The sequence below is a fragment of the Brachyistius frenatus genome, unplaced genomic scaffold (assembly GCF_029030835.1).
Source record: "Brachyistius frenatus isolate BFR_SWC_R1_liver_20210118 unplaced genomic scaffold, ASM2903083v1 Contig_220, whole genome shotgun sequence".
Classification (NCBI taxonomy): Eukaryota; Metazoa; Chordata; class Actinopteri; family Embiotocidae; genus Brachyistius; species Brachyistius frenatus.
This window is the reverse complement of record NW_027210819.1, coordinates 37,450-50,349: the sequence shown is the minus strand read 5'-3', so window position 1 is coordinate 50,349 and position 12,900 is coordinate 37,450. Positions and strand designations below refer to the sequence as shown.

General features: G+C 43.4%; 1 protein-coding gene across 1 annotated transcript; it reads right to left on the bottom strand.

Annotated features, from left to right (window-relative positions):
• Nucleotides 1-657: 657 nt before the first annotated feature.
• pabpc4 (poly(A) binding protein, cytoplasmic 4 (inducible form)) lies at nucleotides 658-9,563 on the bottom strand. The gene is made up of 15 exons (XM_069719664.1): nucleotides 8,886-9,563; nucleotides 6,051-6,244; nucleotides 5,056-5,171; nucleotides 3,917-4,056; nucleotides 3,734-3,828; nucleotides 3,515-3,652; nucleotides 3,313-3,408; nucleotides 2,919-3,188; nucleotides 2,191-2,281; nucleotides 1,973-2,068; nucleotides 1,693-1,823; nucleotides 1,524-1,614; nucleotides 1,297-1,427; nucleotides 1,089-1,213; nucleotides 658-1,007 (listed from the first exon to the last, which is right to left on the bottom strand). The coding sequence occupies exons 1-14, from the start codon at nucleotides 9,076-9,078 to the stop codon at nucleotides 1,112-1,114; spliced, it is 1,884 nt and encodes a 627-aa protein (XP_069575765.1). The 5' UTR covers nucleotides 9,079-9,563; the 3' UTR covers nucleotides 658-1,007; nucleotides 1,089-1,111.
• Nucleotides 9,564-12,900: the final 3,337 nt, after the last annotated feature.

The window sequence follows — 12,900 nt, the reverse complement described above, 5'->3', positions numbered from 1 at the left end:
AACAAAAATCGACTTTTGTTAGTTTTCTCAATATCAAACAAAAGACTCTACGATCACTTTCCAGTTTAGATGGAGTTTAACTGGACTGAAAAAATGGCAGGCAGAATAAATGACAATGGAGATCCAAATTGAACAACTTTAAAAAAAGATTTTGATCAAGAAGTTCACATAAAATTCTAGGTTTTATTACAATAGATTATCTATTTACAAAATCAGATGCAATTCGCGGTTTCGAATTTGGATGTTAATATCAAAATATGCAAAAAGTCAGACCTTAAAGTCATGACAATGAATTTTCCAAGTATGTTCCTACGCAAAGGCTGAGTGACAATATCCCAGATAGTAATCGATAATTCAGAGCAGGAACAGATCTTCCTGTCTTTTTGTCTGTAAGAAAGGCTTTGAAAAGGCAAATCAATGTTTTTTTTATGTTGGTTGTATCAATCCTCTATCCAAGGATGAAACACAATAAATTATATCAATTTAGCCAAACAAAACATATGTTAATTAACAGTAAATACATAAAGTGTCCTGCCCTTCCTCGTTTCAGCCTCTCGACTACACTCAGGAAGTGTTTGTCAGATATACACATAAACCCCTAAACCAGAATAAAACAGGTTGCATGGAAGCATTCAAATAACAAAAGACTGGTCACCATGACATCTCATCCATTTATTGAGAACAGCACACACCAATGATCACATGATAGGATGGAGGAGCTGTCATTTCAAATCAAACAGAAAGCTTTCAAGCAAAGATAAAGAACAGCGCTCGTTTCTCTCGTTTCTCTTCTTTGCCACAAAATGAAAGGTTCACTTACATTTTTGATTTTTGTGTTCAGTTTCAGTATTCCTGAACTGGGAAATTGTTCACTTCATTTTTTTTTCAGGTGTATTTTCAAATTACACTTTCAATTTTTTCCTCAATTTTAGTTTTTTGCGTAATTGTTCAGAAGCCTGTTTGGAGTCAGTGTAGTGTGTCATTCTCTCTGCCCATATTTCTGTATCCTGAAACAACACAATGACTTATCATTAGTACCATAAAAGTATACATGAATTATATATTTGACTGATTATGTATCACCATACCAAGTTTATACAACACGCAGTCTTCAGGATGTGGCAGCGGTCGCAGGAGCGGCCATGCTGCCCACTTTCTGGGTGGCGTCTTTCTTCGCCTGGTGGGCCTGAAGCACGGCAACAGCTTCTTCAACCTGGACAAAAGTGATATCAAAACACGAGTAATGACACTGTAGTCTATACATAACAGACACTTCAGATGGTGTTAGTTTAGCACCTTTGAACGCAGAGATTCGTGGGACTCCAGCATGTGTAGCAACTCTGAGTTGTCGATCTCCAGCAGCATGCCGGTGATCTTTCCTGCCAGGTTGGCGTGCATGGCCTGAATCAGTGGGAACAGACGCTCTCCTATTTTATAAAAAAAAGGTGAGTGAGGGAGTTCAAATCTACCTGATGCAAACAGAAAATCCTCACAGTTCATTCATCATGAAATGAGAGTCTTACCGAGCATCTGTTTCTGCTCCTGGGGGGGCGCTGCAGCCAGCATGGAGGCCGTGAGCGGCTCTTGGCCCTGAACGTGCACCGCTGGCTGAGCCTGGGAGGGAAGAGGAAACATAGTAAGGAAAAGTATTTATAGAGATGGTGCTTAATATGACAGGAAGACGATGCTTACCTGCTGTAAGGCAATAGGCTGTACCGCCTGGGGGTTGGGGTTACGGACACCGCTGGCATATTTGTAAGGAGGCATTGCCCGGGGACCCGGGACTCCCATTGAGGAACGAGGAGCCATGGCCTGACCAGCAGCTAACAGTGAAGAGAAAACACGGGGCAGAATTTAGACCGTGTCTTACCAACCTGATTGGATACTGTTTAAAACAACAGCTGCATATACAGTAGTATCAATAAAAAGCTAGAGTCAGTGATTCGATGATGATTCTCATTGGTGAACACACCTCGTGGGCCCTGTGTGCTGCTGCCAGGACTCATATGTCTGAGGTTGGCCCGTGGTCCCGGCTGACGCAGTGAGCCCGGTATTCCTTGGAAACCACCTGGAAGTAACGAAAAGAGAGACAAAAAACCATGTTAGTGTCTAAAGATTTGGCCAAATTCTGCATAATTATAATGTTTAAGTTTTTCATATGACAGACAGATGCACGTGCCACAAGCTCACCTTGACCTCTACCACCTTGTTGCTGCCATCGGGGGTTAGGTCGCATCTGGGCCAGCTGATTGGGTGCATAGTACGTAGTCCTATTCTGAGTCTAAAGGGCACAAGATAAGAAGGGACAACATCACATGTAAACTGCTGATGTTACTAATTAAATTGAAATCTTCAATCATCTTAACTTCACGTGGAAGAGTTAGTAATATTATATTAATGGAAAAAAACTTCTACACACAACGCTGAGATAATATTCCCTTTTCAGTTGATGAATGTGTCCAGCACACACCACAATATCAACATTCACGTCAAGTCCTGTTCCTGTCCGTTAGATCGAAGCCCAATATTATCTATTAGCTCTGCTTTTGGTCTCTACCGATTTCTGGAGGAAATATCTTTCTCTTTAGCTCCTAAATGCTCGTCTACATTCACCAGTAATTTTGCCAGTATGCATTTTGATGCTCAGCTGTTTTGAGAACAAGGTTTTTAGAGCTTTCTCACACTTACAACTGTCTGTGACACTGAATGGAAACAGTAAAGTTATGAGTCATTAAACTAAATCAATGAGCCAACATGTTAAAATACTCCATCAAGCTGAAGTGACCTCGAGAGGCGTGATAATTATCAGTCAGTGAACCCTTTCATAATATGCATAGTCATGTGATCTGTTGTTAATATAAAATATTGATTAAAGCCTCTTTAAAATACACAATCAATTATGAATTTGATTGGCACACCTGTGGCACAGCTGGCATGAAGTAGCCACTGGTGGGCTGGAACTGATTAATGATGGCGTTAGCCGGCATCGCCCTCATGCCGGCGATACGCTGCATGTACTGGTTGGTCAGGTGGGCTTTGCGCTCCTCTTTGCGCTGAGCCAGAGCCACGTAGAGCGGTTTGGATCCAACGATACGTCCATTCATTTCAGTCACTGCCTTTGTTGCCTCTTCGGGGGAGGAGAAGCAGACGAAGCCGAAGCCCTTGGACCGGCCCTCCTCCAGCATCACCTACATTTGAGATCGATTGAATCTGAGTAACTATAAACACACGAGTATTGTTGCAATGTTCACCGTGTAATGAAGTCTCTTATGTAGTGATCCTGTGTTGAGCCATCGGCCCAAGTTTTCTCACCTTAGCGCTCGTAATGGAGCCGAATGGAGAGAACTCCTTACGCAGTTTCTCATCATCAATGGTGTCATCCAGGTTCTTAATGTAAAGATTAACTCCCTGAAACAAAAGACAAGTTGAATCACAAATAGCAGCTTCCTTACTATAATAAATTGAAATAGGGAGTTGTTAGGTTGCTGTGATGGAGGACCTAGTTATTGCAGACCTGATAACGACTAATCCTTTCTTGCTTGAGCAGCTCAAACTTCCTCTTCAGCTCCGCCTGCCGCTCCATTTTCTTCTGAGCTCTGCCCACGAACACCGTCTTGCCATTGAGTTCGGTGCCATTCATATCCTCTACAGCCTTTGAATGAAGCCATATTTATCTGAGAAATGTTTTAACAGATAATGACACATTTGGCACATTTCCATAAGCCCAAAGTACCTTGTTAGCATCCTCATGTTTCTCATAACTAACAAATCCAAACCCTCTGGATTTGCCGGTGGGGTCCATCATCACCTTCACACTGAGTGTTTTACCTGCAAAGGCCATAAAAAGAGGGTCTATGAAATCAGACCTGACTACATCGGGATCGCGATCACACCCACAAAGCTGGCCTCCGTTTACCATATTTGTCAAAAAGTTCCTTCAGCCGACTGTCATCCATATCATCCCCGAAATTCTTGATGTAGACATTGGTGAACTCTTTTGCTTTGGCACCGAGTTCAGCCTCTCGTTCCTTGCGAGATTTGAAACGACCCACAAATCTAAAGATTACGGGAGAATAGCAAAACACACTCATGTAAAACAGTCTTATCAAAGCTGAGAAAGCCAACCAGGCTCCATTCTTTTGACTTCCTTTTTCCGATCTAAATACACAGGTTATCCGGGTTTCCAGGGAATGAAAGTTCAGCAAAAACCTGACCGAGCAAGCACAAAAACAAGGACAGCATCCACAAGACCAATTCACAGCTACATTTCAACATGTGACTCATCATTCCTGGGGTAAACAATGAAAGAAAAAAAAACATCCGGCTGCTGTTAATATCACCAGGCAGGCGGATATATTGGCATGCTAGACAACACAGTGACAACCATCTATATTATTGGTCCAAAACATGATGAGGAGGTGGATGGAGGGGGATGGAGGAACAGAGTCTCATAGTACAAAGGAAAGCTGAGGAGGACCAAATGATCTTATATACCTTGCTATGATGACCTCTCCAATTCCGCCATCCAGTATTGCATTCCTGCATTCGATCCATCACTAAAATACACAAGCGTGGTCATACATACACACACACACACATACAAACACTCTAAGATGGGTGACCAGCAAGTGGACAAATGAGGCAGAGAAAATGTGTCTGATAGGAAAGAAAAGTCAGAGGTTTTAGTTGGTTATCTCTTAGTTCAGAGGTTATCTTCAGACTGGCAGTAAAAGATAAGAGCATTAGTCATATTATTCACACACAAACTCACCAACTTAAAAAAGACACGAAAAATCAGTTCACTCCACACAAACGTAGAACAGACAAGACAGGTTTATACATTAGACACAAAAAATATCGCCATTTGATCTATGTAAGCTATTGATATTATCGCAATTACTTCAATATACTGCACCTGCTACACTTTCAATGTCATGATAACTTTCAAATAGTGTCAAAGCCAGCTTAAAATTCAGGAAGTCCTTCAAAGGTTTTCCAAAAAAACAAACAACAATACCCACGTTGTCCCCAGTTTTAAGATGATCAGACACTCACACCTTGCGGTCATTCAGAAGCATGCCGTTCATCTTCTCAATGGCCCGATCAGCAGCATCCTGGGTCTCGAAATGGACAAAGGCGTAGCCCTTGGAGCCATTTTCATCACACACCACCTAGTGGAGAGGAATACACGGGTAAATATGCAGAGAAATGCAGGTGGTCTAGAACTTTAAAGCAAAAAGTTTGACATTTTGGAAAATATACAGAGATACCACTTCCATATCCAGCCTGTAAATACAGTATGAAGCTGGCAAGCTGCAGCATGAAGAGTAGAAACAGCAGGAAACATGTCCACGATCATTCCTGATGCAGGAGATCATTCCTGATGCAGGAGATCATTCCTGATGCAGGAGATAGTTCCAGATACAGGAGATCGTTCCAGATACAGGAGATCGTTCCAGATACAGGAGATCGTTCCAGATACAGGAGATCATTCCTGATACAGGAGATCATTCCTGATACGGGAGATCATTGATACGGGAGATCATTGATACAGGAGATCATTGATACGGGAGATCATTCCTGATACAGGAGATCATTGATACAGGAGATCATTCCTGATACAGGAGATCATTCCTGATACAGGAGATCATTGATACAGGAGATCATTCCTGATACAGGAGATCATTCCTGATACAGGAGATCATTCCAGATACAGGAGATCATTCCAGATACAGGAGATCATTGATACAGGAGATCATTCCTGATACAGGAGATCATTGATACAGGAGATCGTTCCTGATACAGGAGATCATTGATACAGGAGATCGTTCCTGATACAGGAGATCATTGATACAGGAGATCGTTCCAGATACAGGAGATCATTCCAGATACAGGAGATCGTTCCAGATACAGGAGATCGTTCCAGATACAGGAGATCCAGATACAGGAGATCGTTCCTGATACAGGAGATTGTTCCTGATACAGGAGTTTTTAAGTGTATATGAATAAATTCCAACTTAAAACAATATTCCCATTTATGACAATTGTACCTTGCAGGAGAGGATGTTGCCAAAGGCAGAAAAGGTGTCGTACAGGGCTTTGTTGTCAATGGACTTGTCAAGGTTCTTGATGAACACGTTGCCCACACCTGACTTCCTGAGGGAGGGGTCTCTTTGGGACCACATGATTCTGATTGGCTTCCCTTTCACCACGTCAAAGTTCATGGTGTCCAGTGCTCTCTCAGCTAGAGGGAGGTGAGACAGAGGTGGAAAGGTCACAGCTGGTCGTTTCCATGGAGCCTCAGGTCTGAAGACAAAGCAGTCACTAGCATGCTTCTATCAAAATTCAGCAAATACAATGGTGTAACAATGAAGCAGCTTTTAGTCACAAACACCTGCATTCATACGAAAGAGAAGAACATCAAAGTAAACAGTGTGCCACCATGATCCTGCTGCTGCCTGTTTACAGCCACCTGTAACACGGGAAAGATCCTGCAGTCCACCATGTGGCTGATGTTCTGATGTTCTGATGTTCTGCCTGGGAGCAGCTAGGATGGAGGGGGGGGGGTGGAGTTTCAGTGGCACAGCAGTCCTACCGTAAATCTTACCACAATACGTCGGGGAATAATATGTTTGTAAATGTGTAAAATGTAAATTCTTGTGTGATCAGAACAGCGATGACATTATCTCTAAATCTGTTGCTTTAACTCTGGTCAATGTGGGCACACACACACACACACACACACACCTGCATACACACACACACACACACACACACACACACACACACACACACACACACACACACACACACACACACACACACACACACACACACACACACACACACACACACACACACACACACACACACACACACACACACACACACACACACACACACACACACACACACACACACACACACACACACACACACACACACACACACACACACACACACACATGTTCCAGCTGAAAGTGTGTGTAAACAGAACAGATCTGCTGACATCAGCAGTTTGGTTTGTCATTGTTCTTCATCTAGACGGAGTGACAGCTGTCAGATCTGAGTTGTGGAAGGTTCAGAGGAATCTTTGTTTAATTGTTATTTATTTTATTATTTGTTTCGTAGATTTAATGATCTGGAACACATTAAATCATTCATGATGTCACTGAGAACGATAAACAGAGAGAATAGTCTTAAATGACCTATTATTGCCAATGGTGTCATCTGTGGAGGTGAAGGCAGCTGCTCAGAGGGAGGTCTATATTTAGAGGGGGGGTCATAATGTTCTCTATGGGGGGGGGGGGGAGATAACCAGATGAACACCAGCAGGTCTGGTGACTGTTTACTGTTTATGACTGTTAGTGAAACCAAGAGAAACGCTTCTGTTCCACTTCATGTTCTTTAAGAGCAAGGCATGACCCCCCCCACCACCACCACCACCAACACCATCACCACCACCACCACGCACGTTAGAACTCCCCCCACCATCACCACCACCACCACGCACGTTAGAACCCCCCCACACCCCCCCCCCCCCCCCCCCCCCCCCCCCCCCCCCCCCCCCCCCCCCCCCCCCCCCCCCCCCCCCCCCCCCCCCCCCCCCCCCCCCCCCCCCCCCCCCCCCCCCCCCCCCCCCCCCCCCCCCCCCCCCCCCCCCCCCCCCCCCCCCCCCCCCCCCCCCCCCCCCCCCCCCCCCCCCCCCCCCCCCCCCCCCCCCCCCCCCCCCCCCCCCCCCCCCCCCCCCCCCCCCCCCCCCCCCCCCCCCCCCCCCCCCCCCACACACACACACACACACACACACACACACACACACACACACACACACACACACACACACACACACACACACACACACACACACACACACGTTAGATCCCCTCCCCCACCAGCACCACCCCCTCCCGACACACCCTCCAATAACAAATGGGATCCTCTCATCTCGGGAACAACATCTCCCCGGAAGTGATCCAGTTACACGCTTTCATTCCTTCCGCTTCTGGGAACCAGCCGAGCAGCGATAAGTCGTGACAGGTGTTTTTGTTGATACGACAGAAAAAAAAAGTTCAAACAATGTAAACATTGTCAGCAGACCCCCAAAGACCACCACAGCACCTGTTCCCTTTGCTCAATGCTTTCATACCACCTAACAAATGGAGTTGATAAACAGACACTAATACATTTCCATATTTACACACTCACTGTTGAACATCACAGATTAACAAGGAGCTGAACGGGTCAGGTTATTACAGGTCAACCAATAATATGATTCAGCCAATATCAACCCATCAAAACTGGGATGAAATTCAAAAAGAAACAGGCTCAAGTCTTTAATAATTAATAATAATAATCAATAGTTAAGCGGGCAGTTCAGCTGCGCTTGTCCCTTTTCTTTCTCAGTGTACATGGCAGACGGCAGGGGAGTTGGTTTCACTCACTGGCCCTTTAAATAGAAGCAGAAATGGGTCATTTTGGGCCGCTTATAATAGGTGAGCTGCAGAAAAAGAACTTCATATTTCCAGATCCAGTTCTATAATTAATGGGCAAGAAATTGTTATTTTGCAAACTTTTAAAGACGATTCCAACTCGATGTGGGTTTAATCTTGACTGTAGTAGAGACAAATAAGAACTGGGACATGCTTATATAGGTCAAATGAGCAGAGCAGTCTCCGGCCAGTTTGAAGAACACTATATGTCCTATGATTATCTCGGACTGTAAAAATATCCCCTCAATCATAATTCTTTGCATTTTCTTTCAACATCCTGTTGAAGGCGTGACATTGAAAACGTGGTGACTTTGTCAACACTTGCAGAATTCACGCTTTCTGACTCCAAGTCGCATACAAGCAACTGCAGAGGTCTTCACACTTCTCATTTCTTACCGTCAGCTGGTTGAGAAAAGTTCACATACGCGTATCCAAGGGACCTGCGGGTGATCATGTCCCGGCATACCCGAATGGAAAGCACCGGTCCGGCTGGGCTGAACTTCTCATACAGCATAGCCTCCGTGATGTCGGGGTGCAGGTCGCCAACGTAAAGAGAAGCCATCGGATAACTCCCCGTCGCTGTGTTCATATCTCGAACTTCACACAATAAATAAATACAAAGCTTCCCTCAAAAAAAAGGGAAAAATCCAGAGAAAAATGCCGATAGAAACTGTAATCCGGGTCCAAACTGCGCTTCAGTTTTCGCCAAATAAAGACTCGCCCTGTAATCAGCTGGCTCTGATCCAGCTGGAGAAAATTTCAAAATTGAAAACTATAAAATCACGCAAACGATCGAGGTCTTCTGAACGAGGCTCCTTCTTTTAAACACGACAACTTCAGGTTAAACCCGAGGCCTCCGGTTTCTTTGTTTTTCTAGTAATGTTTTGCAATTTTTTTTTTTTAATTTTTTTTTTTTTTTATACGTTTGTATTTCTTTAGGTATTGTTGTAGCCCGCTTGTTTTTATGAAGATTTTGTAGATTTTATATTTTTTATATTATTTTTAAGTTTTTCAAGAACAGTGAGTTACACACTCACGGTTGTACTGTGGCCGGGAAAGAGACTGTGAGAGGAAAGCATGGGCACTTTATAGGAGAGCGGCGGTGCGGAGGAAATAGTGGCCAGGGTCACACTTGGGATAGAAAATCCACTGAGCATGCGGTGTAAAAGGGAGAGGGCACCCTGTCCTGTCCCAACTACAGAGCCCAGCTCCCCACAGCGACATCTGGGTGAAATACAACAAAGGTGGTCACTGAAGCCAGAATGTGGAGTCATTTAGCTTTTTAAAACAAACGACAAAGAGAAGAAAGAAAGAAAGACATTTCATTTACTGAGAAACACCACTATAGAAATAGATGGGGAAATTAAAAAAAACTATTCAAATAAAACTTTAAAAAGGAAAGCATATCTCTCAATTGAAATGAAAACCTGCATTAGCCTACTTCATGTGAAAACTTGATCATGTACAAATTTTAAAAACACAACCAACAAATAGATCATTGCTCAATAAGTTTATTCAGTTAAAGTATAATAAAGTCATGAAGTTATTCTGCTTTGTCCATCCTCCTGAAGATGAGAAAAGGAAAAAAAAAAAATCAAGTCATAGTTCAAAAGGCATGAAATAATCTGACATTAACAAAACTGAGTACCTCAACAAATAAAGAAACGTTGAGCGCATCCCCTTCAGACTGCTTCTTTTGAGTCGGTCCTTCCCAAATCTTCCGATTACACCTTTTCCCTTCTTGTTCATGCTTCATCACTTCTTCCTCATAACTCCGCGTCTGCGACCCGTCCGTACCTTTGGAAAGCTGAAGTTTTGAACGAATTATTGGTTGGACATCATTTGTTCCATCTTCATGCATCATGGCTGCATCTGCTTGGGTTTGTGCCAGCTGATCATCTTCAAAATCATTATGATTGTTGTCATTAACGCGAGTCTCAGCTGGCAACCACTCTTTCCTTCGGGATTGCTCTTCAATAGCGGTGTGGTCTGGTTCCGGTGGAGGTGGTCGTCCGCCCAGCAGAAGACTAACGCCGATCTCCGCTGGCAGAGGGAGGTCGAGTGGCGTCGCCTCGGTGCCAAATTTAGATCCTCCAAACCAGTTTTTATTTTGGAATTCTTCTGCAATGACTGTGGCTGGTTGTGGAGGAATTGGCCATCCAGAAACCATTTTAAGTGAATTCAGATCCCCCTGAGAAGCATCACTTTTATGTTCATCTAAACTTTGACCTTTGAGGTTGTCGGTTGGAGGATTCAGATGAGACTTTTTATCCGTGGTTGAAGGTTGCAGCTCCGGAACATTTGAAATGCTCGGCTGTAACTGAACCGTCAGGCTGTCTTCAGACTGAGAACTGATATGTTCACCATGTTCAGTATCCTGCACCTGTCCAGGTAGCCATAATGTCAGCCTAGCAGCTGGGTCCTGACTTACAACTACTACACCCTGATGGGGAGACAACAACTTGCTTCTCGATGCAGTAGAACCAGAAACAATCATGTCTTCGTGACCAGGAACGTCGGCCTGCATGGAGTTTGGTTCAGCATTGCTGGAGGCTTCTTGTGGTTCAGAGATTGAAAGCATAGGATGAGTGTCTTTGTCCACAATGATGAACGGTCCAACCCTGACTAAAGCTTTGTCATCTGAAATGACAAAAGTTGATGATTTGGCCTATTTTTTAGCAGAAACCTGGAGGTGGACAAGCTGGCCTCTTTCATAGACATTTGACTCGGCTGCACCGGTCCAGGAGGCTGCAGGACGGAGAAAAACATGTTTCTACAAATGAAACGACACCCAAAAAGGAGACTCTACAACCAGTGGGATTATACTCACGATTCATGGCTTTGATGTTGAAACTCCTGCCATCCACAGGCGGTGTCGAGACCAAGAAGTTCAGATGATCATACAACCTGGAAAGACATGCATCAGCTTTTAGTATGATCTGCAAGCAGCCACAGATGTTTTGGTGATGCAGGCCACATACCTCCGAGGGATGCAGGAGACATGTACTATGGAGGGAGTTTGCCACCAGATGGGAAGAGGTTTTTTTTAGATTCAAGTGGAGAGAATTGGTGAACACCTCGAAGCCATTCTGCATCTGTAAAACAGCGTGGCTTCAGAAAATCCTTCCAAAAGATGTAGAAACAAAAGTGAAGAATTTGGTTTACTCACACCATGTGTTGTTCCACACTGATCAAAACCATAAGAAGACAAATTGGTTTGGTAGCTCTCTGTTGCTATAGCAACCGTATCACCTCTCCAGTCAGTTTGAGGCCATTTGCTTGTTTATCAACCAGCACAGTTAGCTTAGAATCATCACAGAACACCTGAACCGGGGGACCATTCCTAAAGGGGGGAAAGTCCACGAGCACGTGAACGTCAGGAGTCCGGGTCCACCAGGGGCTGAAGACGGTGTCGTGTGGAGCAAATTCAAACGTTTCTTCAAATGGAAAAGGCATGAGATTTTCTAAAAATCCTGCAAAATCATGGTCCAAGAAAAATGCAAAGCAATATCTGTAATGTCCCCATTGTGAACCTCAAACTTGGCAAACAATTCTGAATGGTCTCCTCCCACAGGTGTGCAATTAATAAGGTGAGGGGGGAAGGAGCGACAGGTGTTGGCAATGAAGCTAACGAGGCTGACAGGAAATTATTCTGACATCTTTTCATTTTAACACCAGTGCAGTCAGTAATCTTGTCTTTGACTGTAAGAAAGTAAAAAAAGTAAAATAGTAAAAAAAAAACGATTACTTAAAAAATACAAACCAAATTGTTCATCTAAATATTTAGGGTCTGGTTTAAAACCTATAGTCAAGGTAAATGGTATTTTAAATAATTCCATTCTTCTCTATCTGCAGCACAGCATTATCCCCTAAAAATAAAAAAAAAAAAATCATAAATCATCATGAATGGGGAAAAGTCTGAACTGTATTCTTACTGTGCTACAGATACTCAAGTCAGCATTATGTTTGGTCAGTGAAATGTTATGGTCCCCTGTTGACATAGTCATTTCTAAAATATGAACCTGTGTGCATAATAATTTTGTTCTTTGTTAAGTAATATGCTTTATGTGATCATTTTCATCTTTAAAATAAGATAACATGAAAATTATAGTGAGAAAGAAAGAAAGAAAGAAAGAAAGAAAGAAAGAAAGACATGGTGAGGATAAAGTCTACAGTCCAAATATTTTTGCCATATAACAGCTTATAGCCAAGTTATAGTATAGTAGAGGCTCACGTTATTTTGTTTGTATTATTACATTATTGTAATGCCTTACTATTGGTAATTCATATCCCAAGAACAACTTGTTTATATTTTTGGAAAACAAGAAAAAGCAAATTGATAAGTCTTAGAAAGGAAGTGCTAGAAGTAATCCACCCAGACCGGATGTGAACCAGGCTGTGCTCTCACTCA

Coding starts and splice junctions, on each gene's coding strand:
- pabpc4 (XM_069719664.1), bottom strand. CDS start 9,078: ATGAACACAGCGACGGGGAGTTATCCGATGGCTTCTCTTTACGTTGGC. Junction 2,069..2,190: donor ACAAGGTGGTAGAGGTCAAG/GTGAGCTTGTGG, acceptor CGTTACTTCCAG/GTGGTTTCCAAGGAATACCG. Junction 1,214..1,296: donor ACGAATCTCTGCGTTCAAAG/GTGCTAAACTAA, acceptor ACTTTTGTCCAG/GTTGAAGAAGCTGTTGCCGT.